The sequence below is a fragment of the Archocentrus centrarchus genome, chromosome 5, assembly GCF_007364275.1.
Source record: "Archocentrus centrarchus isolate MPI-CPG fArcCen1 chromosome 5, fArcCen1, whole genome shotgun sequence".
Lineage (NCBI taxonomy): Eukaryota > Metazoa > Chordata > Actinopteri > Cichliformes > Cichlidae > Archocentrus > Archocentrus centrarchus.
Window position 1 is genome coordinate 6795369 of NC_044350.1, and position 24619 is coordinate 6819987.

The following is a 24619-nucleotide window of genomic DNA, read 5'->3' on the forward strand; positions in this document are numbered from 1 at the left end:
CTAAAAAAACATCCTGATGATCCCCAAGACTTTTGGAAAAATATTCTGTGGACTGACTTCTTGGAAGGTTTGAGTCCCTCTAGCATAAAACACAGCACAGCATTTCCTAAAAAAAAAAAGTCCTACCAACAGTCAAACATGGTGGTGGTAGTGTGATGGTCTGGGGCTGCTTTGCTGTTTCAGGACTTGGATGATTTGTCTTGATTGGTGGAGCCATGAATTCTGCTCTCTACCAGAAAATTCTGAAGGAGAATGTCCAGCCGTCAATTTGTGCCCTGAAGCTCAAGTGCACTTGAATTATGCAGCAGGACAATGATACAAAACACTCCAGCAAGTAAACCTCAGAATAGCTAAGAAAAAAAAAATGAAGGTTTTGCAGTGGCCTGGTCAAAGTCCAGATTTAAATCCAATTGAGATGCTTTGGCATTCATTAAACAGGCCATTAATGCTTCAAACCCCTCCAATGTGGCTGGATTAAAACAATTCTGCAAAGAAGAGTGGGCTAAATTCCTCCACAGGGATGTGAATGACTCATTGCCAGTTATTGCAAATGCTGGTTATTAAGTTTAGGGGCAGTTACTCATTCACACAGGGTCACAGATGTTTGGATAGCTTTTTTTCCCCTCTTAATAAATAAAATTGCCATTTAAAAACTTTACTCTGGTTTTCTTTGTCTAATGTTAAAATTAGTTTGATGATCTGAATCATGCAAGTGTAACAAATATGCAACCACCCCCCCCCCCCCCCCCCCCCCCCCAAAAAAAAAAAACCCTAAGAAATCAAGAAGGGGGCAAATATTTTTTCACAGCACTGCAGTCTACACAAAGGAAATGCCAAATGTGTCATGGTCCCCCGAGTCTTCCTACGCTGGCCTACCCTTTTCTTTCTTTCTTCTAATAAAATGGACATTTTATTAGAAGAAAGCCATTGGCTAAAAGTCAGTCCCTGTCAGCTGAAGTTGGGACACAGGCAGGTCATTTTTCTAATAATTCTGCCCTACCTCATCCTGCAACAATTTGTTGTGAAAAGAACTCTTTGACACTTTATGTTTAAATAGACTGAGCAAAGCTTTCTGGACGATCATCTCGCCAAACAGCTGGACATTCTGCTAATCTCTTTCCCTGAGCTTGTCCAGGTGCCATCTAGCCAGGATCACAGCACAAGAATCCATTGCCATTGTTGTCTTCTGCCTTGGAGCTATTACAGGGAGCCACCATCTTCTCACAACCAGATCTTCGAAATGCTTGACATCTCTCCCAAGGTGTTCAGTGGAACACCATGACCCAGGAAGCCTTTGACCACCTAAAAGAATTGTTCACTTCAGTTCCACTTCTGGCTCAACCCAATCCATCTCTCCAGTTCATTGTTGAAGTTGATGCTTCTGACTGAGGGGCAGATGCAGACAGGTTCAATGATTAGATGCATACCTGTGCTTTCTTTTCTAGTCATCTGTCTCCAGCAGAACACAGCTATGACGGAGGTGACCGAGAGCTGCTGGTGGTGAAATTTGCCATGAAAGAGTGGAGGCACTGGCTAGAGAGCCAAACAACCATTCATCGTATGGACCGACCACAAAAACCTGTCAAACAATCAAACTGCCAAGCGTTTGAACCAAGCCAGGTGGTCCTTGTTTTTTGCTAGATTCAAGTTTTCCATCTCTTACTGAACAGGCTCCCAGAACACTCAGCCAGATGCCTTTTCCTGCCAGTTCTCAGTTTTGAACTCCTCCCCAGCAAAAAGTGAAACCATTCTCCCAGCTTCCTGTGTCGTTGGATCACTAACCTGAGAGATCAAGTCACTGGTCCACACCGCCCAACAGAACGAGCCAGATCCAGGTGGCAGCCCTCCCCTATGTCCCATCCTCCATCAGATCTCAGGTACGGCACTAGGCACACACAGCCAAATTCACCTGTCACCCTGGGGTCCAAGGAACCACAACCTTCCTTCAGAGATTGTTTTGGTGGTCATCTCTGGTCAAAGACACGAGGGAGTATGTGTATAGAACAAGACTGTCAGCTCACTTCCAGCTGGATTGCTGGTCCCACATTTCCCTGGATTTCTGCCATTATCAGGTCATACCACCATGCTTACCATTACTGACCAGTTCTCAAAAGCAGCCCACCTCATCACTTTTACTAAGCTCCCCACGACTCTGGAGACAGCCCAGCTCCATAGCGTCCCCCAGGACTTTGTATCAGACTCAGTCCTGCAGTTCACATCCTGTGTTTGGAAAGAATTCCGCACCTAAGTTGGCACCCAGCTTAGTTTGTCATCTGGCTTTCATCATCAGACAAATGGACAGACTCCTCCATCTCAGGAGGCTGAGTTGAGTGTCCTCTCTGTCCAACACTATCTTTGTCGCTATCTGCGCTTTTGGAGGGCAACGTGGGCGGCCTTGGTGAATAAGCAGCGTGCTGACTGCCATTGAGTCCCAGCGCCCGAATACACCCCAGGTCAGAAAGTTTGGTTATCTACTAGAAGCATTCAACTTCACACTGAATCTAAAAAACTGTGTCCAAGTTTCATTCTTCTGTTATTAATCTATTACTGTCTGTTTGAAATTACCCCAGCATATCTTTTCATATATTCTAGGTTAAGCCCATTCAGTCCAGCCATCTGTGCCCTCCTCTTCATGTGGTCAGCAAGGCTGACTATTTAAGGCTGAAGAAATCCCTCAGTTGTCCACAGATCTTTGCATCAGCAAGAAGTATTGTGTTTTGGCTTCCGACCTGTTCATGCTGTCAGTGAGATTTTGGAGCTAACCCTTGTTTCTGTGCAGACCTCTCCAGTCTTTGGAACCTCCTGAGTATTTGTGACAATGTGTGCGTCTATGGACTTAGACTGCAACAACTGCCTAGTTTCTGATTCCATTGCATCTCAGACTGTGTTTATCACTGAATTCAAGCTTCCTGTAAATAAACTGGTGTTAAGCTTTCCTCTGTGTCCAGTGAGTGAGTCCTCCATTCAGTTGGTTCGTGACAAAATCTGTGATTGGACTAAGATGCAAAAGACAGCAGAAGCTAGCCTGAACATAAATGGCTAAAAGCAGCCTAAAACAACATTTCAATAGCTTGTCCACACTTCCTTGACACATGCAGGAAGTCCCTTCCTCTTTTGGAGCAGTGTCTGTTTTTTTTCCCCTTTTCAGAGTCCTAGTGTTAAAACATCTATGTGCAAAGTCATTGATACTATACAGGCTTACAGATTACTCATGCAAGGGACTTGTAAATATCTTCCATGTCGTAGAAATTTCATGCCAATATTCTTTCATTATCACTGTAAACATGACACTTCACACCTCGATGACGCTTACTGCATTCCTCGTAAAAACTGCCTGCGTTTAAATGAATTTATCAGGTAAGAAAGTGAAAAAAGGAACACTGAATGCAACTTGACTTTATTCACCACCAGAGAAAGACCAATGCTCTCCTTTCTTAACAGCAACATGTCAGACCTGCTATCGGTCCTTAGAGGAGTGTGAAGTATCCCAACTCTTTGATGTGTTAAATATGAAATCTGACCATAGAACAAAGCAGCTGTCAGCAACCAGCACGTGTCAAGAGCAATCCACGCCAATTATTATTGAATTTCTGTCATGCATGCGTCTGCTGTGCAGACACTGAGGTGTGTTACTGTATCGCAGTGCTAACAAAGACTTCAGACAGTCTTCAAAAATAAACATCACAGGCTTCGGTTGTCTTCATCAAAAGGTTGCTGATGATCGTCTGCAAATACAATCCAAGGCTCACCTTTTGTCCAGGCTTCACCGAGAAAGGGTTAAATCATTTGCAGCAAAACAGTCAGAAGTGTCGCACACACTGTACTGTGACCTAGAGAATATGGCTTTAACTTTGTCAAAGGTTCCCATATTAACAGCAACACAATCACTGGATCACAAATCACACAATGTAAGTTATGAGAGTTACATGCTGTGTCTCTGGTGACATTGAGGGAGAAAGTGAGAAGGTGCTTGCTGAGTGTGTAGCCATGCTGTGTTGCCCAAATAGATACGTTCCATCTGAGTGTGATGCAGCCTTTGGAATGATCCCGCTAGACAGATGAGTGCTACTTGAATGTTAATGAGGGCTCCTTTAGACACGCATAAATTAAATGATTAGATGTCTGCAATCATGCAAGGTCCTTAGGTGTCCCCTATTTATGGCATTTGAAATGTAGCTGCCTTTATTTATGACATGCCTCCCCTGCACAGGCTTCGCCACCTGAGCAGCCTAACGCTTTCAAAAGACGAGTTTTTTTTAATGACCTGTAAATGAATCACTCTGGCAGAATCGTAAGACAAGCGGAGCCCTACCCCTTTTTCAAAACAAAAAGGGAAAGTGTGCTATCCTCTGAAAAAGCTTGCAGATGTCTTGAGTAAAAGCTGTGCTACAGAAAGGGAAAGATGCAGTAAAACATATTTGTTTCCTATACCGAGCCTCGGAGAGGGGCCCCAGAGGACAGCACAGTCTCTGAACGCAGTCACCTAACAATGAATCTTCCTCCTCTCCAGTTCACACGCTCTTCATTGTCGTTTTCTAGATGCAACAACAGCTATTTTCATCTTCATGATTGCATTAATTACAGCATAACTCATGTCTCTTGGCTCCAGTAGTGTTTTCCCCATAGAAAACAGCGTGTCAGTGCTTCAACAAAGGAAGGGAACAGTACATATACTCAGCTGGCACTTCATTAATCAACATAAGAAATCAGCATGGCTTGTCACTTATCTAGCTGAGATTACTACTGAAGTTGTATTATTTTCTCTTTAAATGATTCATTCGAGTTGTGAAGATTTTAATGAGATTGATACTGCATTCTTATTAAGGCAATACAGCCACATACAGTATAGCCAAACAGATATGTAGACATAAAGCCTCGTGATGGACAGGCAGTGAGTGGCTGCTTCACTATTGAATCATCAGGCACATTTTAAAGACTTCTCAGTGTCCCAGAAAGACCCTTGGGTATAATAATAAGAAGCACCTACGTTACAGTCATCCACTCTCAAGCCAAAGTCAGGGCTTTTTTGTGTTTTCTTGTGGCAGGAGAAAGAAGGGGCTAGAGAAATTTCTCTTAAGATTCTTGCTTTTTTCCCCCTCTATTTATTAGGATAATGAATTTCCGACTGCAGTGCCAGTTCCACTGAGCCTGCTTCTCGGCCTAATTCTCTGTAACATTTCCTCATTGCCGCTGGGGAACATTATATGAAGGCAGGGCTTACAATACCATCAATATGCCCAAGACGACAATCGGACGTCTCATAGATATTAATGGAAGTGCAAATTAAATCAAAGTTGGAGTGCAGCTATCGGGGCTATGATCAATGCCTTTTGCACAGTCAGATTTAATATGGGGTTTGTAATTTGAGTATCCAAACAAAATGTGCATCTTAATGGGAAAGATGAAAGTAATCCCACATGGGGAGGAAATAATACATTAGCTGCATTGTAATTAGAGAACTCAGAGTGCAATGTTTCCCCAGCTCAGTATTAATGTTGAATAAAAGCCTGATATATTTACGATGTGGAGACAGGATGTGGACGTTTGAATTGTTTTTTAGACACCTCCAGTTGTCATAGGAAGCATCTTTAAAAAAAAAACACTATAAAGATACTGGGTAAATGCATCAGTATGAAACAAATACAAATGGTGAAATAAACTGTTGAATGTTTGTTTAAAAAAATGCAGTGCTAAAGCAGTCTTGTTTTTGTTAAAGCAGTGGGAGCACATCTGTGTTACCACAGTCATGATGAAAGAAAAACACCTCAGGTATGTTTTGATTTAATTATGAAATATTTGATCTGAATATGAAAAATCCCATGTTTTTTGAGCCAAGCCACTACAACTGAACACAACAGAAGTATGTGAAACACGATTTTGGTAAAAGGTTCTTAATAAATAGTGATTGAGAAAGTCTCCCCACAAGCATTCAAATGAAATACGATATAATAATGCCTCACTTTTATTTATTGGCAAGCCTTCTGAGTACACACACAGCAGCCAGTTAAAGTGACCCCATGTGAAGTCGGCAGGTAGCATGCAGAGAGCAAACAGCAAAACAGCTTTTCAATGAATAACACATGAGCCAACAAACGTTGGTAGACAATGATCCAGTGTGTTCAGCGAGTCAAGTGCAACACACACAATCACAAGAGAACACAAAGAGCTAATCAAACTTGATGCAACCCTTCGTGATCAAAATGAAACAGCGGCTACTAGTAGGCGTCCATGCTTTTGAAAAAGAAAGTTAACTTAATTAAAAAGATATGAGCTCCATAATAATCTGGGTTTTTTTTCTTCTTTGTATTTTTTGTTTTGAATAGAAACACTGACAGTTTGAGGAAAGTGCATTCGCTTCTGAGTCGAAACTTAGATAAGAAGGTCAGTAGCACTCCTATGCCTGTGTGCTAAACAGTTAGCTAGCACTAGCACCCATAGACTGTATATTAAAGAAGACAGTTTTCAGCAGAAAACCTGCATTCTGTTTACTGGCCAACAGGGGGTGACTCCTGTGGTTGCAAACAGAAGTCCTGCTGAACTAAAGTCCAAGCGAAAACAGCACTTGGCTCACTTGCTCTATGATCTTAGCAAAAAACTTAACATGTAATATCTCCTGATAAGATTGCTTTTCATAATACCGTAAAAGACCATAATCTTTCCTGATAAGATTATGGTCTCAGTAACTAGTTGCAAGTCTCTTCGAATACAATATGGTGTCTATTGTGTAAATTATGAACTCCATTAGGTTAAAAAATAACAATAAAGCACAGTATGCTTTAGGTCTACAGGGCCTAAGCCACTACAGCCGGTCAGCTCTATCACACACACAGGATGTTTTCTAAAAGCCAAGATGGAGGCAGCAATTAGCTCGATGCTTCAAAAACAGAATTTCACAAACCAGTAACATCACAGGGACATCACTGCATCCACTTTTTACATTCAGTCGACGCTAGCAGACAATTAGCTTAGCACTTCACAAAGACACCTTCAGCTAACGAAATGTGCGACAGCACCTCACTTGCTACTAATTTCATCTGGTTTATTAAACCTGCTTAAAAAACAAATGTAAAAATGAGAAGTTGTGGTTTTAAACTTGCTAATTATCAATTTGTAAAGGAAACCTTGTTTGAACTACAGTTTATAACTACTGCAACTACAGAAGCTTCTGCGTTTATCTACTTCATTTACAACTGAAGATATTTTCTTAAATAATTGAAATTCACTTGCCTTTATATATAAAATATTGAGTGGCATTTATATGGCATTTCTAGTGTTAATGACCACTCTGTGTGTTGCAGCAAAGTTACATTTTCACATGTATTTTGAAGCAGAATTGCTGAATATTTGGGCTGCAGTAAGGATTAGTGCGTTCCATCATTTAATTAGTCCAATTAAATCGTTAGGGTTCATTAAGTTTAAAGTTTGCACAGCACTCCTACCCCCTATAACACGATAAATGTTGACTTTCCTTTTTTTTCTTTTTTTTTTTGCTGTTGCACAGTCCTATCTGTGATGATAGCATCAGGGGGCTCAACTCAATTTATAAGGGATAACATTTCTTCTTCGAACACTTCACTGAGTGGGTATGTAACAGGATGCTATAATCCATCAATAAAACTGTATTGATATGGTCGAATGTTAATATGTCATCCATAAACCCTTGGGCCCTCTTGTCACTAGGACACAGCCTGCTCAGCAACTCATACTGCCTCATGGTGTTGTTCAAGTTCGACCCAGGTCTCCCACTGAACGGCTGCTGCTGTAAAATGTTGCATGCCGCGACAGAGCAGAGCATTAATCAAAGTTGATTTGAAGTGCGAGAGTGCAAGTGGCTTTTTATTTTTTTTCCTTTTTCCTTTTTCGCTGGAGAAGTGTTTAGCACAACAGTGCGATGTACAACAGGGTCCCACTCTTCAGTGTAATGGTACCAAAAGGAGGTCATAAATAATGGATTCAAGATCACTTACACCTCATGAAGCAGGCTATGGTATTCAAAGGGATCATGTTTTGCTGCTCAAATTATGGATTTAGCTCTTTTGGCTGCAATTGTAAAGGAAAACAAAGACCTCTCCAAGAGGGCTTTGAAACTGTTTAATATGGTGCAAAACATGATGGCAAAACAACAGTTTAGACACCGCCACTAAATGATGACAGCGACTGACTGGAAAAGGATGGTTATTTTTGCTTTCTGGGGAGATGCTGGCAACTGCATTTTGAATTAAATACACCTCAGAATGTGTCTTGTCAACTTTAGTTAACTTGGAAAAAAATATATAATCAAACCTTAGATTTTTAAATTAAATCTTGTTTGTCTGAAGTAAAGATTTGCAGATGCAAACAGATACCGCACTTTCCAGCCATTTTGCTATATTGCATTTCCACTTCACTTAACTTGTAACAATTATCTGAATCTCTCAACAGCTGGACATAATTATATTTTTAATGCATTTGAAATGTAACTGTCCACTATCACACCACAATTTAATTGAAAATATATTAGTATTTATTCAGCTTTTCTTTGACTATCACATTGAGCTGTTTGCATACTAGAATTGGAGAGGTCTCCTTGTAATAATCTGCCCACATACGTGTAGCAGCTCGCTGTTATTATCTTTAGATGATAGCAAATAATGTGATAACCCCCTTGTTGTAACTTTTTTGTCATTGTGTCAGTGCTGCAGCTGACTTGATGCTGCCCCTCAGTGGCAAGACGGTGAAACGGCCTACAAGTGACAAACCCTTGTGAACAAATTCTGCAAAGTCTCACGTCCGTGTACTGTGCCAAAGTTTGATATTTCACCAAAAAATATGAGGATAAGAATCCCAATAATTTCCAATGTGCCAATGCAGCTTGAGATAAATAGAGAGGAGAGAGGAGATGATCAGATCTCACTCCATATCTTAATGGGATCCTCTCACAAGCCATTCTGATTAATGACCAATCCCACAATTATGTAAATCAGAGATTGGTCACTAACAGTGAGAACGTGAAGTTGCTCACATAAACACCAACAGTGTCACATTGCAGAGAGTGCTAATTGGCCGCTACTTTTCATGTAATTGCAGCAACTGGGGTCACCTCCTCAGCTAACCTCTCCTTTAAGTATTGTTTTTCAGCGCACAAACAGTTAATGGAGCAATTAAGATGGTTCTCACAAGCACCACTTGTGAGAACCAGTTGGCAAGCAAGAGCTAGAGAGAGGGGGACTGGGACGCTGTAACCCTGCGTACGGCACACGAGTCTTGGGCGAAAGCGGTGAGTTGAGGTGCAAACGGTGCAAGAACACATCCATACAGGTGTGAATGTAAACCACCAGTTTACATTCACACCTGACCCGGATATTGTGTATTAGCAAATTTCTGGGGTTTTTAAGAACAATTAAATACAACCGCACCAAGAAGCACGCCAGGGCGAGAACACCTCAGGTGGGTGTCCTGTGGTTTTTGGCATCAGGATGGGGGCTGTTTGATTCCTTAGATCCTTAAGGTTACATCCTGTGTGGATCAGGCTTGCTCCTATTTGCCTAACAGACAAACAGGTCAGGTCGGCGCCTGAGGACTTACTGCCACATCCCTAACCCTGAACAATTTTTGCTGTGTGGCAGGTCTGGGGAAGAGGCAGCTGTCGTCAGTGACATCAGGATGCCAGAACGCAAGTTTTCCTGGTAAAACACTGCATTGTAACACGATCAATATTATTAATTTCACATTTCAGTGGTTTTAATATTGTGACTAATTGGTATATACAGTATAAAAACAGCATTGCTGCAGCTAATTAAGAGGAAAAAAAATCACACAATTCACTTTACATGTAATCATGCAAGGATAACATCCCCCTAGTTCATTACAAAACCTGTATTACTTTTTATTACCCATTTGTGTTTTTAACAGCATTTGGCTGAGTTTGTACTGGAGCAGATACAATAAAACGTTACAGTCACAGGCATCAGAAATGGGGTATGTTTAATCAGCATCCAGAGTGTAAAAAAGTGTAACAAAAAAGAAGCTGCGATAATTTGGTCTCATTTTAAAAGAACACTGCAGTACTTTCCTCATCTCTCCGGCTTGCAAACGATAAAACTCCTAAAACTCTTTTCTGTATTGTTTTACCACACTGGACGTTGAACTAAACCTACAGTCCACAAAGAGAAAGAAATAAAAAACTCCTATTCATCTCCTTACTCCAAATCACATATCAGCTGGAAAAACTGCAGTTACATTTAAACTAATACTGCTGTTCACATCTCAAAGGGAGATAATATGAATGCCACCTATTTTTGATCCCTGGAGAATGAAGAGAGCAGGGGGAAAAGTTTTCATCTCTTCATCTAGTCCTTTTACCACAGACTTTGCCCACCTTCTATGACTAAGTTATGCCCTGTCATGTAGTCAGAGGCATCAGATGCCAAGTAGACCACTGCAGCTTGCAGGTCTGTCACTTGAGCCAGTCTACCAGCAGGAATATCTGACAGCCAGCGCTGCACCAGAGGCCTCAGACTCTCCGAGTGGATGAGAGGGGTGTCAACAATCCCCCTGAAAAGAGAGGCAGACAAAGTGAGAGGGAGAAAGAGGAGGGAAAAAACACACACACACACACACACACACACACACACACACACACACACACACACACACACACACACACACACACACGCACACACACACACACACACACACACAATGAAATCAGAAGACATCACAGTTCAGAGCCAGGAGTGACAGCGTTGTTTCAGAGCCACCACTTTGGTGACAAAAATACACCCAATTATCCTTTGTAGAAAGGGCATGGCATGGCATCTCTGATGATATTTACGGTGGGACGGGGTGGCACTTTAATGACTGGCACATCTCTGGAAGAGCCCATGGGTATGAGGGGACGTGTGGCATAATTTGCACATAGCCTTTGGTTAAATACTTATTATATTCAGCTCCCTCATATTTCCTGATTGAAATGTGCTACTTTGATGCTGAGACAGTATTTAGAAGGAGTTTATCAGAAAGCCGCTGCTTTTAGTTTGGTGGTTGCGCTCCGGCATCTAATAGCTCTGTGTCACAACAAATGCCATCCTCTCCACTTCCTACAGTCAAATATCACAGAGCTTACATTTGAATAAATATGTCAACATGCGCGCCTGCGCCTAATACGAGACGACTTCTGACTTTCTACACAATTGCTGTGACAGTGACTAAAAGCCATGAAGCCTGAATCATTGTTCGATGTATCCTGGTGCCTTGATATGGAATTCCAACATTTGGCTAAATTAGCACTTCCAAGGAGCATGTGACACCTTGGTTAACATATTCCACCTCAATTATATTTCTCTTCAGCTGCCCTGTTATCTGGAACCTTTCCTGGCAATCAGAGGTACTGTTTTCCCTCAGCCAATTTTCTAGATAATGCAGCTTATCACCGCTGCGGCTAAAGTTGCCAATGGAATCAGGCTCCAGTCAACCTCGTGAGCGCTAATTGTGTCCCTTTTTTATGCATATTTACCGACTGTCACTTCAAAGAAATCAGGGGTCCATTGAGACACCCGGTTAGTGAGGGGAGAGCGAATTGCTTCTTTGCAAATTAAAATTAGCAAACAAGCTGCCGATAAATAAAGCTGAGCGTGGTGCGTGTGTGAGGGCTTTGTTCTGGGGCTGTGACTGGGCCTGGCTCGCCCGGTGCCACCGGACGGATTTGCTCAGGGATGGCTGGGGCTAAGAGATGCTTCACTTATCCCCACCCCCCGAACCCCCCCACCCCAACACACATTCATACAGCCCTTCCTGTGTTCTCCTCATTTTCTTCCTACCGCTCAGCTTCACAGACAAATAGATACAAACAAGGCGCTATTGTTGCGCCGACACTTGGAGTGAGGTTGCAAATTTGATTCCCTAATTGAACAGAACAATTAGAGCAAGTGTTTGGTTGATTCATCCCTCAAGACGTCATCTAATTAAGCACTGATGCATTGTTTGAGGACTTAAATTAGCCCCCCCTCCCCAAATGGGGCTCTTCATATGAAAGCAAACACGCTAATCACTGCTTCCTTTTGCAGCTTAGTATAATCAAAAGGTGGACCTGTGTGTTTTGGTAGAAGAAGGCCAAGAATAGGCAGTACTTACGGTGAGATGCAGTTGACACGCACTCCTCTGTCAACCCATTCGGCACCCAGAGTCTGAGTCAGTTTGACCACACCAGCCTTGGATGTGTTGTAGGAAAGCTGCTTCTGAGGATGGGGGACTGCACAGTGGACGGTGGAAAGAAAATTAGCAACCGAAATAGTCGCCGTCGTCCATTTCAGGAACTGACACATGTTATTTAAGAATACATTAACAGCATCGTTAATAGTGGCATGCACTTTTCAAATTCTAATAAAAACATCTGTTTGTTTTATCCTCTGCCATAACTAAATAGTTTCCCTCTTAAAGAGGGCAAACAGCTTATTCGGTGTGCATTCCAGTTCCTGTGGTTTCTTGTGCATACTACATAAAAGCTCTTCCATTAGCTGCTGGGGATGAAGCTATGTAAAATTAATTGCTTATAATGTCCAGTTATGCTCTGTCCTCAGCAACAAAGGCAGGGAGCCATTTGTTTGCCTTGACCATCACAGATGCTGCACACTGCATGGGATGCCGGGACAGGGGCTCATTTTCTGCTGGTTGATTAATCATCACAAGGAAGGCTCCAAGTTACATACAACTTTAGTAGTTAACCTCATCACCCGCCGATCTGACTGCCAAATGGCTTCAGTGTGAGACCAGGAATGATAAATACCGGCCAGCTGCGGAGAGGCAGAGAGTGGTCCTGAGGAGAAAAGGGCTGGAGCATCCTGCATACAATGCTCAGATTTTAAAAAAAGAAAAAAAAAGAAGATTTGCAGTGTAGAGGTAAAAGTTGGGATCTGATGAAGAAATAACATGGAAAGGGTGGGACAGCAGCATGGTAGCTGAGAGCAAGGTTTAGTGGCAAGATTGCAGAGGAAGGTAAGGCTGGGTTGGGCTGGGCTGGATAAGGGTAGGCTGGGACCTCAGAGGAGCAAGCGAGGAGGAGCCGAGCCCAGGGCTTACACGCAGATTGAAGGTGAAATCCGACTTATCAGGACAGGAAACACAGCTCAAAATGCCTAACAGCACTAATCCTTGCTCAAGACCTGATGATACGGCCCCAAAATACCATTCAGAAAATGCCTTCATCCTTTAAATAAACCTGCATTGATGTTTTCGCCGTCTTAAAGAGCAGTAATCCCCAGAGAAGGGAAAAAGAAGTAGAAGGAGAGCATTCTCCAAAGCCCTCTTTAACATTCACCCTACTTATTGCCCATTGCAAGTGGGAGAAAACATGCTCTTTATCAGGCACGCCTTTACATTTTGAATTCTTCTGAGCAGATAAGGAGTTCAAATGATGTACTCTTTTCCCAGCTGCTGTTATGTACATTACTATGCAGCACAGATCTGCAGGTATGTGTGCAGGAGTCACAAAACTCTCAGTAAGGTCAAAAAAAAAGAGAAAAGACTATCAAAAAAGATATTTCCTGTCTGGTATCTTTGAGCTGCTGGCCATCATTCAGAAAAAATATAGTTGTTGATGTTCAGTGTGTGTGTGTGTGTGTGTGTGTGTGTGTGTGTGTGTGTGTGTGTGTCGAGGGGGCGTTAGCGGGCACACGCACACGCGCCATTCAGCAGATGGACAAAAAGCTGTCATTGTGCATTTTAATTGGACATTTACGGCTGCTTTTTGGTCTTCCACTTGGCTAGAACAGGTCCCATCTGATTACACATTATGACAATATTATAACAGATGTCCACACCAATAAAGTAAATTCCTGAAGGACTGAGCGTAATGCGAGTAATTGATCATTTTCTTTATGCTGGCCTCTATTTACCAGCATGCTCCTGTTTTACAGATTGCCCCTGCAGTCGGGACTGGGGTCCATATGGCACAGCGCTTTACTGGCGATTTGACTATACTGCTGATGAAGTGTTGCTGTTCCTCTGGAGGAACCTGTTGGAGAAGGAACATTACACCGGTGCAGCGAATTACAAGGCTTTTACTAGGCTCTCACTAAACTCTAAAAGTGTCTTCCGCTGTTCAAACAAGGCCGTTGGCACAGGCTGGGGTTTTGCCGCTGCACAGGAACCCTCCCCTCCCAAGTTGGACCTCAGGTTGCCTTCCACATCCTCCAGACAGCTCCGCAGAGAGGGGATGTTTATTATGATGCAAAAATGCCTCGGCGAGACGCAATCACAACACTGTATTTTTTTTCTGCTACTGCACGCAGGGGTGATTGCATCTCTATAGAACTGTTTAACTGGGCTAAAAGTTGCAAAGGAGGAGAGCTGCCTAATCCTGTTTTAAAAGTGAAGGCTCACCTTAAGTTTCTCACAAACAGGGGAAAACTACTAAAAAAGACTTTGTTTGAAGATGAAAAATCTAATGTGATGTGCACTCACCCACATAGCTGTACAGCGCAAATGTATTTAAATACCCCCCCCCCCCCCCCCCCCCCCCCCCCCCCCCCGCCCTCCACTCTGCCCAACTCTCCACGCCAAATGGAGAGATTAAAAGCAGACATGGAGGGGCTCCAGAGAGAAAGTGGGGAAATAGAATCATCACTCACCTATTAGACTGGCCATGGAAGCTGTGTTGATAATCTTGCCGTACCCTTGCTTCAACATCACTCGACCTGCTGCCTAAGGCAAGGATTCGGAGTGGGAGAGAGACACATTAAACACCTTATTATTAAGGCACCGATATGCCATGCCCAAAGCTGTTGAGCACAGATCAACACAAAAACATGTAGTTTATCGTTGGAGACGGGATAGCGTTTGGTGTGGATTTGAAAGCTGCACAAAAAAAGGGCTTGTAGGTTGTACATATAGATGTCTCGCAGCAGCTAGATAATTTAGAACTAAATTTAGTTACTACAAAGGAGCTCAAGCTGGTTGCACCATTAATTAGGTCATAGTCCTAACTAGTTTGGATAGAAATAGACTGCTGAAGGAATACATCATCAAGAATCTTTTTGGTTCTTTCAGCATATTTTTAGTCATATTTTACTGACACAAGTTTGTAAATGTATCTAATTTTAACAGATTTACATACTCACTTGAACATAAATTAACAAAGACACATTTTGCATTGACTGTACTCATTGTGTGTGCAGAATCATGATACTTAGATGAACACCGTGCTTAGGTTTTTGAGGGTTGTTTCTAAAGCTACAAAAACACAAAAACTAGTGGCTTATCTAAAAATGATCCAAAAGGATGCATATAATATGGCTAGTGTGTGTGTGTGTGTGTGTCAAGTGTCTCAAGTCTTCAGCTGCTATTTGTTTCATTAAATGTGCTCATTTAAACACTTTCCCATTATTAACTCAGACTGATTAGTAAGTAGGTGATTCACTTTAAAAGTGTCTCTGTTTCATGTAGTTTTTATTTTGGGAATGGAAATTAAACTAACCTATGAAATTGGTGCAGAATTTGATCTGAGTTGTTTATCATAGTACCAAAATCAAGTGCCAAGAGTACATTTCTTATGAAACTAATTTTGACCAAATCACTTTATAAAAAACAGTATTTGCTACTATTGCACACTGCCCTCACACACCTGACAGCACATGAAAGTCCCCCTGAGGTTCACATTAAAGGTTTGGTCCCACTCCTCTAGACTGGTGTCTTCGCTGGCTGAGTTCATGTTGATGCCGGCATTGTTACAAGCGATGTGGATCGCTCCCCATTTGGAAACTATGGTGTCGATCATACTCTGGACGTCATCTGACTTGCTGATGTCAGCTGTTATTGAAATGGCACTGATACCTGTTTAAATGTAACACAGGGGTGTACTGTGAGAAAATGTGACCCTTGGACATTTTAGATATTTTAAACAAAAATTTTAAAAAAAAAAAAAATGGAAGAAGATATGATGCAGGTTCTGATGCAGAGGATCATGCTTGACCAAACATTTTATCCTTTAGTATGCTGCCATCTGCTGGTCAAAACACAAACCAATCTCACACGATTTCAACCACTTGGCCCAAAAATGTAAACTCATGTTGAATGAATTAATGCAGGGTGTGCTTTTTTTTAACTCTAGCAATTAAAGCCTGAGTTTTATTCAACAGTGTGCCCTTCGTCGCTGCTGTCATCGCAGATTTTCCAGTTTAAAGTCAGTTTCACCACTTTGAGGCCAACACAATGCTGTGACTCTTACAGATTTTCATTTTACTTCCTGGCTGTCTTTGAACTTATTGCTCTGGACTGCAAGCCATTTTAAGAGCGCTGCAGTATGCCAGCTATGGCAGCGAACAAAAGCTGACAGACTACAGCCTATTCAACGTGACATTCCTCTGGACTCCTTTCACAATTGAGACCCAGCGGGGGTGAACGTTACAGTTAGAAGAAAAGAGCAAGTTATGTTGAATCAAGTGTTGCAATGTGTCTCTTGTTATGAACTTTACATTTTAAGGAAAGAAAGAGCTCAAAAACTACAAACACATCACACAATCATGTGAGTAAAGACAGGAAAGTAATCAGGAACCAACTAAAAATAGTTGGTTCCTGATTACAGAATGAAACTGAGAGTCACAGTGAGTTAGGAGTTAGGGATTAAGACCAAGTTACTCCATTATTTAGTTTGACAATTCAGACAGTTTTTTTAATTGGTTGCAACCCTCTCCTCATATATGGACCCTGAAAATTGTTTTAATTTATAAATCCATGATTACTAGACTTAAGACTGCCGTAGCCCATTTTGACATCTGAAAATCTATCGCAGCCCACCCAAACCTCTATTCACAAGTTTGATCATTACACGTAAGATGAAGTATTTCTGTGTTTTTGTTGACTGATTTTTGAGGCTGATACTCTATTAACAGCTTCACTTCTGCAACCTGATAGCCATTGCTCCATTTCAGTGCTTCCTAGCTGCTGACAAGATACTAGTTTATAACCTGCAGTACCTTAATGTCCCACCAGGTGGGCTACAAACCACTTTGGGAATGTCTTCTTTAAAATAAGGAAGGCTGGGAATAGAACAGGAGCATGCAGGTCAGGCTTTGTTTTTTGTAAGCATGCTTTACCTTTAAGAAAAAGCTCCTCTGCAACTGCCTCAGCTTTAGCTTGATCCAGGTCTACCACTGCCACCTTTGCACCAGCCTCACCCAGGGCATGGGCGAATGCTCGGCCTATGCCTTGCCCAGCTCCTGTCACATAGGCCACCTTACTATCAAGGCGCATCCGATCCAGGATGGAATGTCCTCTGACCCCGCGGAAAACCTCATCATCTGTTATTTTACACTAATACACAAGAATGAAAGGGCAGACATGGTCAGTGAGAATGATGCTGTTGCCAGGAGAAAGTTATCAGTAGCTGCATTACATGATATGCTGCAAATTAAAGCTACATGTAGCAAAATTGTGGACTCTCATTTTGTAGACCTGACTTTGGCATACAGACGAAGTTAAGTCTACAAAACAGTAAACCAAGAGCATTTGGACTTCTCAGCAGGGACGGCACAGGTAGAATCAATGATGGCACAGTAGTATCAAGAGTCCAAATAAGCAGTTACAATGAACTTGAAGTACCTGTCGCCGTGAGCACTCGGCCAGAGGTACCCGACGGATAAGACTGAGGCCATCTCTTAAAGGGACAATGACCTTTCAAACAAGAAGGAATTATCACCATAAAAGTTAACTAACAAAATACTGATTGTAACATGAAAACATCTGAAACTCACCTGCTCTACTCGGGGGTCATTAGAGACAAACTGGTTAAACTCACGAAGGGCCAGTCCATTGCTATCTGTGGCGTCGTTAAGATAAACCTTGGCTTTGAACAGTGAGTTATCGATACATATGACCCCTCGCAATCTGAGTATGTTGTTGTCCATGATAAATTTATAATAGCTGATGTAGTTGTTTTTGTCAGCATCGATGAAAACCATGTCAAACTGCTCACCTGCAGCAGCTAATTCCTGGAGGGAATACAACATCGTTACAAAACTGACCATGTGACTCACAGTTTGTCAGTGTTAACATTTGCCTGTTCAGATTATGGACACGTTACACAGTAACAACATATGTGAAGAAGTTATGAAATGCTTCCTAGAGTGGGGATCACATAATTATTCCCCCAAAATAGCTCCCAAAATTGCAAAATAGCCCACTACGCCTTCGAAAGGATCTAAAGTTCACTCGCCTTTAGCGTCTCCATGGCATTTCCAGTCTTGACAGTAATCTTCTTGCCATGTGGAGACTTGTCAAAAATGGGCTGAGCAAACTCTTTGAGGTATGGCTCCAACTCACAGGCCACTAAGCAGCCGTCCTCTGGTAGCGCTTCAGCCATGGACAGAGCTCCATAGCCAGTGAACATCCCAATCTCTAAGACCCTCTTTGCTTGGCTCATGTAGATCAGCATCTTCAGGGTTTGACCTGCCACAAACACATCAGAGATCATGTTATTGCAATATGAGTAACCCAGTTAAAAAAGAATATGGTATGATGTGAGCAACATTTAAATGTCTCACCTTCAACATGTCCAGTGATACATTCCTTGGGAAGCTTGAACATGGTTTTACCCTCCTTGTGTACTTGATCCCAGTCATGAGAAAATGTCTTTCTACAATGGAGCATAACTGAAAATGTTAACGCTTACATCACACAGTACATCCCTTGAGCTCTGTATGATTATGAGCATGGAGTGAGGACATACTTATAAAGTTCTGCAAGAGGTTCACTTTCCTGTGTGGCCATTTTCTCCAGGTAGTCATCCAGGCCACTAGCGATGTCCAAAGCCTTCTGCAAGTGACTTGTCAACTCCTCAGGAACATTACCACATGCTGCAGCTATGTGCTGGGCTTTAGTTAAATGCTCCACAATGATTTCCACTGGGGTGTCAGGAACTGGGGGAACGACATATGTAATGTTACACAATGATTTATTCATTCGCTCTATTGCCATTTCCTGGCCCAGGCAATATGATGCAGTGCAGAAACTATGAGATGATGTTTAGGATCGAATAATCCCTTCATCAGTTTCCCAATTAATCAACTGGTCTATAAGAATCTGAGAAAATTGAGGCAATACCTAATATATGCATTCATTATTCAACAGTATATACAATAAGATAAATAAGAAATATTTAACTGATCTCCAAAAGTTGGCAAATTCCTGTTATATGCTGTACAGTATTTACTATTTGTGGCTGCTGTAACAAATAGTATTACTAAAGTAGAATAACTGACTGAAAAAAATGCAATATGACAACAAAAATAAGTTCAATAATGTAAAAATTACACACAAAAAAGTACTCATTAAATAGAAAAATTAAGATATTAAAATAAAAGAGCTCAATAAGTACAAATGAAAGAATGCAATAAAATAGAATGTATTATAGTGGCTCTATAAAGGAAAAAAAACAAAAAAACAATAAAAACTGATTGCTAAATTTAGTACTTCATAATGATAAGTAATAGTTTCTTGATGATTGATTCAGCTTGTACCTACACTCACTCGCCACCTTTGTTAGATACACCTGTTCCAACTGTTGGTTAATACAAATATTTCATCAGCCAATCACATGGCAGCAACTCAGTGCATTAAGGCATGCGGACCTGGTCAAGACGGTAAAGTTCAAACTGACCATCAAAGTGGGGAAGTAAAGTGATATAAGTGACTGAGCGTGGCATGTTGCTGCTTCTAGACGGGTTGGTCTGAGTATTTCAGAAACTGCTGATCTACATCTCTGAATGGGATATGCTGTAAGTGGAGATTCATATCACTGATGTGCAGTCAACAAATCTGCAGCAACTATCATATCAATATGGGCGAAAATCTCTGAGGAATGTTTCCAGCACCACGTTGAATCTGAATTACTGCAGTTCTGAAGCAGGTCCAACACTGTACTAGCAACGTGTACCTAAAAAAATGACCACTGAGTGTATAAAGCAAAGCCAAAAATACCTAAATTATTCAAAAGGCCATAAATAGTCTTGACAGGGATCGCTCAATAAAAAAATAAAATAAAATAAAAAATAAGCAGTTTACTCCAACCTACTGTGCACGAGTGCAGGTTTAGGCTCACGTTTGTACTTTATTTCCACTTTTTACTCAACTACCTCATACAGATAAAGTTACGATTACTTTGAAGATCATAGCCTGTAATAGCAGCACACTAACAGATTACAGCACACCGTAGTACACAATCAATCCAAATGAAAACAGCTCATGGACCTCAGACCACATGATTATTGTTGACATTTCGGCATGTGTCTGTGTTATAATGAAGTTGGTCTAATTCGCATTCACACCGAACTTTTACATTATGTACGTGCTGCCCCTTGTTTTGTCGATTTATCACAGCGTGGGGAAAAAAAAAATCTGTGATTTAGCGCACAGTCTTACCTTTCTCGGTAGACATGCTTCCGTTTTATGGGTGTGACACTTTTCCAAGAAGACGCAAATCTATCCCGGCGGAGGTAGCAGGAGTTTCAGTTATATCACCAAAAATTATATGACTCATGAAGTAGGGCGGAGGGACTACAGGGTTGCGCAACACCACCTTTCATTATCCAACTGATTCTGGCACGTGACAGCAGGTCCCGCCCCCCTTTATTGATCCACAGCCAGACTAACAGGCGACCACGGAGCGGTTATCAAACGGCTTTCCCAGATCAGTGTGTCAATCACACTAAGAAGCGTGGTAGGTAGGTGGGTGGATGAAGATGCGTCCGTGAGCCAGAAACCTCTGAAGTTCATAGTTTAGGCAAGAGGTGCAACACTCATTCAAAACATACACGGACATATTTTATTTATCCCGCAATGGGAATTGCTGTATTATCGCAGCAGCAACATAAAGGAATAATAATAAAAAACTATGATCTACAGTTGAAAAAAAGCATTGCAGTATAATTAATAATAAAAAAAACCCCATTTACACTATAAAACTAAGAAACAGAAGCAAGAAGGTTGGATTGAGAAATGCCTGTGTGGACTCTTATGTAGTGACAGGTGTGTTCACCTGTCACAAGCAGGACAATGGCAGCAGGGTTACATAAGTCTGAGGGCGAATGAGCTCTGCTACCTCTGCAGTGTGGAATAGAGCGGGTACAAAAAAAAAAAAGTAGAAATATATCTACAGTGTAGGATAAATATTCCAGGATGTCAGGATTATGCCATTTACCTTTGCCCCCCTGAATCCTGCAGTCTGATAATACCACTGTTCCACTTGTGCTGTAGTAGCAAAACAGGTGTTTTACTTTTTCTGAGTTTAAATTTTTAACTGCATTAAGATGAACATGTTATTTATTCTTTGCAAACTTAAAGCAAACCTGCATGCTAAGTTGGCAAAGACTTTAGATTTGACAGAAACAGAGTTAACTTTTAAAGGTAAAGTTAATTTTCTTAGCACTCCCAATTCAAGTGTAGGACCGCTTTTTCTTTCTTTCTTTTTTTATTTTGCATTTGCGCAATATTTCTGAAATTAGAAACATCCTTTCTCAGACTGATGCTGAAACACTAATTCGTGCATTTATTACTTCGAGGCTGGACTATTGTAATTCATTATTATCAGGCTGTCCTAAAAGCTCCCTGAAAAGTCTTCAGCTGATCCAAAATGCTGCAGCTCAAGTACTGACAGGGACTAGAAAGAGAGAGCAGATTTCTCCCATATTGGCTTCTCTTCATTGGCTCCCTGTTAAGTCTAGAATTGAATTTAAAATACTTCTCATATACAAGGTCTTGAATAATCAGGCCCCATCTTATTGTAAAGTCCTCATAGTACCATATCACCCCAACAGAGCACTTTGCTCTCAGACTGCTGGCTTACTTGTGGTTCCTAGGATAATTAAGAGTTAAATGGGAGGCAGAGCCTTCAGCTTTCAGGCCCCTCTTCTGTGGAATCAGCTCCCAGCTTGGATTCGGGAGACAGACACCCTCTCTATTTTTAAGATTAGGCTTAAAACTTTCCTTTTTGATAAAGCTTATAGTTAGGGCTGGATCAGGTGACCCTGAACCATCCCTTAGTTATGCTGCTATAGGCCTAGGCTTCTTTTCATTCACCTTATTTACTCTGTTTATACCCCACTCTGCATTTAATCATTAGTTATTATTAATCTTTGGGTCTCTTCCACAGCATGCCTTTTGTCCTGTCTCTCCCCTCAGCCCCAACCAGTTGCGGCAGATGACTGCCCCTCCCTGATCCTGGTTCTGTTGGAGGTTTCTTCCTGTTAAAAGAGAGTTTTTCTTTCCCACTGTTGCCAAATGCTTGCTCATAGGGGGTCGTTTTGACTGTTGGGTTTTCTCTGTATTATTGTAGGGTTTTTACCCACAATACGAAGTGCCTTGAGGTGAATTGGCGCTATCAATATACCAGGTGAGAAGCGTCCCTGTTTATTTACTCTGGAGGAGGCTGTAAAACTTTGTGAAAGGAGTCTGATATGAGTCGATGAGTCAGTGAAGCTCACTTCTGTGCGATGACAGTGATACTGAGGTGAGTTGTTGAGAATATGCTGAACTTTTCTCTCAGTAAGCACCTCTATTTTTGCTGCTGCTAGCCGGCATTAAGGAATAAAGGGAATAAATAAACATGGCTATGCATGTTTCCGTGTGTTAAGAGCCCTGACTTCAGTTGAGGAGATGAGGCTTGAGGTAACCTCTTTGGTGAAGGGGACCCATTCTCCGATGATAAAGCATACATGTTGGTATGAACCCCTACGACTTCTCCTCTGCCTTTGGTGTTTTATGTATGTGGCCAGTCTCTAACCACATACATAAAACACAAATGAAGCTCTAACTCTACACATTACTATGTGGACACTACAGACATTGGTTTCAAAACACATTCATGACTTTTTTTTTTTTTGTTTATGACTTTTAGCCTGAGGTAAATCAGGTGCTGTGAGAACTGTCTTCAGTTTGTCAGATGATCTCCTGAGGCAGATATGACACCTTTGAAATGAAATTAAAGAGCCTCATTAGTTTGAGGCACACTAGATTTGCTTCAGTAGTTCAAACATGTGAAATATTTAAGCCTTTAGAAATAATAATTTAAAAAAAAGATGAGTTGTCAAGATCTGCCCTTATACAAAGTCTTTTGGATAATTTAACCACTTAGCACAAGTAATGATAGGCAGACAAGGACATGTTCTTCTTGTAGGTTTCTTTTTGCTGTTCCACTATACTACAGCAGCAGTGCAAATAATGCAGAATGTGTTAAAGGAAAGAGACTGCATTCATAAAGTTTATCTTCACGGATCTGCAAACTGCACTTTGATGGTTGTCTCCAAGAAACCTCGTTATGGTGTCTTTCTAAGTGAATAATCCAAAAAGTTCAAGTTAAGCCCCACTGAAGTGAGTTTAAGTTAGTTCAGCACAGCCAGGCTTTCTTTGCTCAGCTGGCTTGACAAAACCTGAAACCCCAGTCAGCGATAACATGTATCATGATGCTGTTTATCAACGTTGTCTGTTAATCTGGGTTTCCACTGTAGGATCTGTGTATGCATCAGATTCTTATTCTGCACACAATGATCCCCATTAGTGTCACCTACTCCAATCAGAGACATTATCAAGGGATGACTTGTGCTAAATCCCATGATTCTGCAGCTTTCAACTCTTGTCTTATTTGCAACAGTGTTGCATTTTGTTGTTATATATTTTTTATGCTCCTTTTTCTCTTTTTCCATGACCTTTTTATCATCATCATCTGATATCATCTCTGACTGGAGTAGGTGGCACTCACAGGGATCATTTTGTGTGAAAGAAGAGTCATATGATGCGTGAAATGCCCATGTTATCATGTGAGCAGAACCTAAAGCAGAAAGCCTGCCTTAACAGAGAAAGCTGACATCCATTGTTGTGATACCCATTATCTTACTGCGGTTTTAGGTTTTGTCAAGCCAACATAAAGAAAGCCTGGTTGTGCTGAACTTCCTTTGCAGTATTCTGTGGCAGTGGCCCAGTGGGTAGGTGCTTGCCTTGCAGCTGGAAGGTTGCAGGTTCGAGCCCCTGTCCCTGTGCTGTGTTGTGTCCTTGGACAAGACACTTAAACCACATTGCCTAATGGTAGCGCCGGTCTCTGGCTGCATGATTACAGATGCTTGTCTCTGGATGAGTGATCTGGAATGATCATTTTGTTGTGTGCCTTGTGCGCACAATGACAATGAGTTGAATCTAACATACCTAGGTCAGGGCTCTTCAACTCCAGGCCTCGAGAGCCCCTGTCCTGCAGGTTTTAGATGTGTCCCTGATCTAACACACCTGAATCAAATGGCTGAATTACCTCCGCAGTATGCAGTAAAGTTCTCCAGAGTCCTGCTAATGACTTCTATATTTGACTCAGGTGTGTTGAAGCAGAGACACATATACAAAAATATACAAAAGCTCCCAGAACAAATTATTACGATTTCCCCGTGCTGCACCACTACACCTGATCTTAGGGTTTCCTCACCTGCCAAATCTCACGTTAATCCCAGAGTATGGCTCCTCTGCTCCTGGCCAGGTTATATCTTCAGCGTGTTACTATGGTGCTATATCCTGGTAAAAAGAGAGCCACTTTTGTGACGCAGAAAACTATGAGTTTAAGCTCAGTGTGGCTTGCTAACCTATTAATAATTTTGCTTTTTAGTCTGTTTAC

The 24619-nt window shown here is 41.6% G+C and overlaps 1 protein-coding gene across 1 annotated transcript; it reads right to left on the bottom strand.

Annotated features, from left to right (window-relative positions):
* Positions 1 to 9741: 9741 nt before the first annotated feature.
* On the bottom strand, positions 9742 to 20593 carry LOC115780623 (uncharacterized). The gene is made up of 11 exons (XM_030729911.1): positions 20392 to 20593; positions 18701 to 18890; positions 18516 to 18607; positions 18188 to 18420; positions 17727 to 17963; positions 17575 to 17646; positions 17070 to 17286; positions 15599 to 15807; positions 14607 to 14679; positions 12112 to 12229; positions 9742 to 10533 (listed from the first exon to the last, which is right to left on the bottom strand). The coding sequence occupies exons 1-11, from the start codon at positions 20405 to 20407 to the stop codon at positions 10338 to 10340; spliced, it is 1653 nt and encodes a 550-aa protein (XP_030585771.1). The 5' UTR covers positions 20408 to 20593; the 3' UTR covers positions 9742 to 10337.
* Positions 20594 to 24619: the final 4026 nt, after the last annotated feature.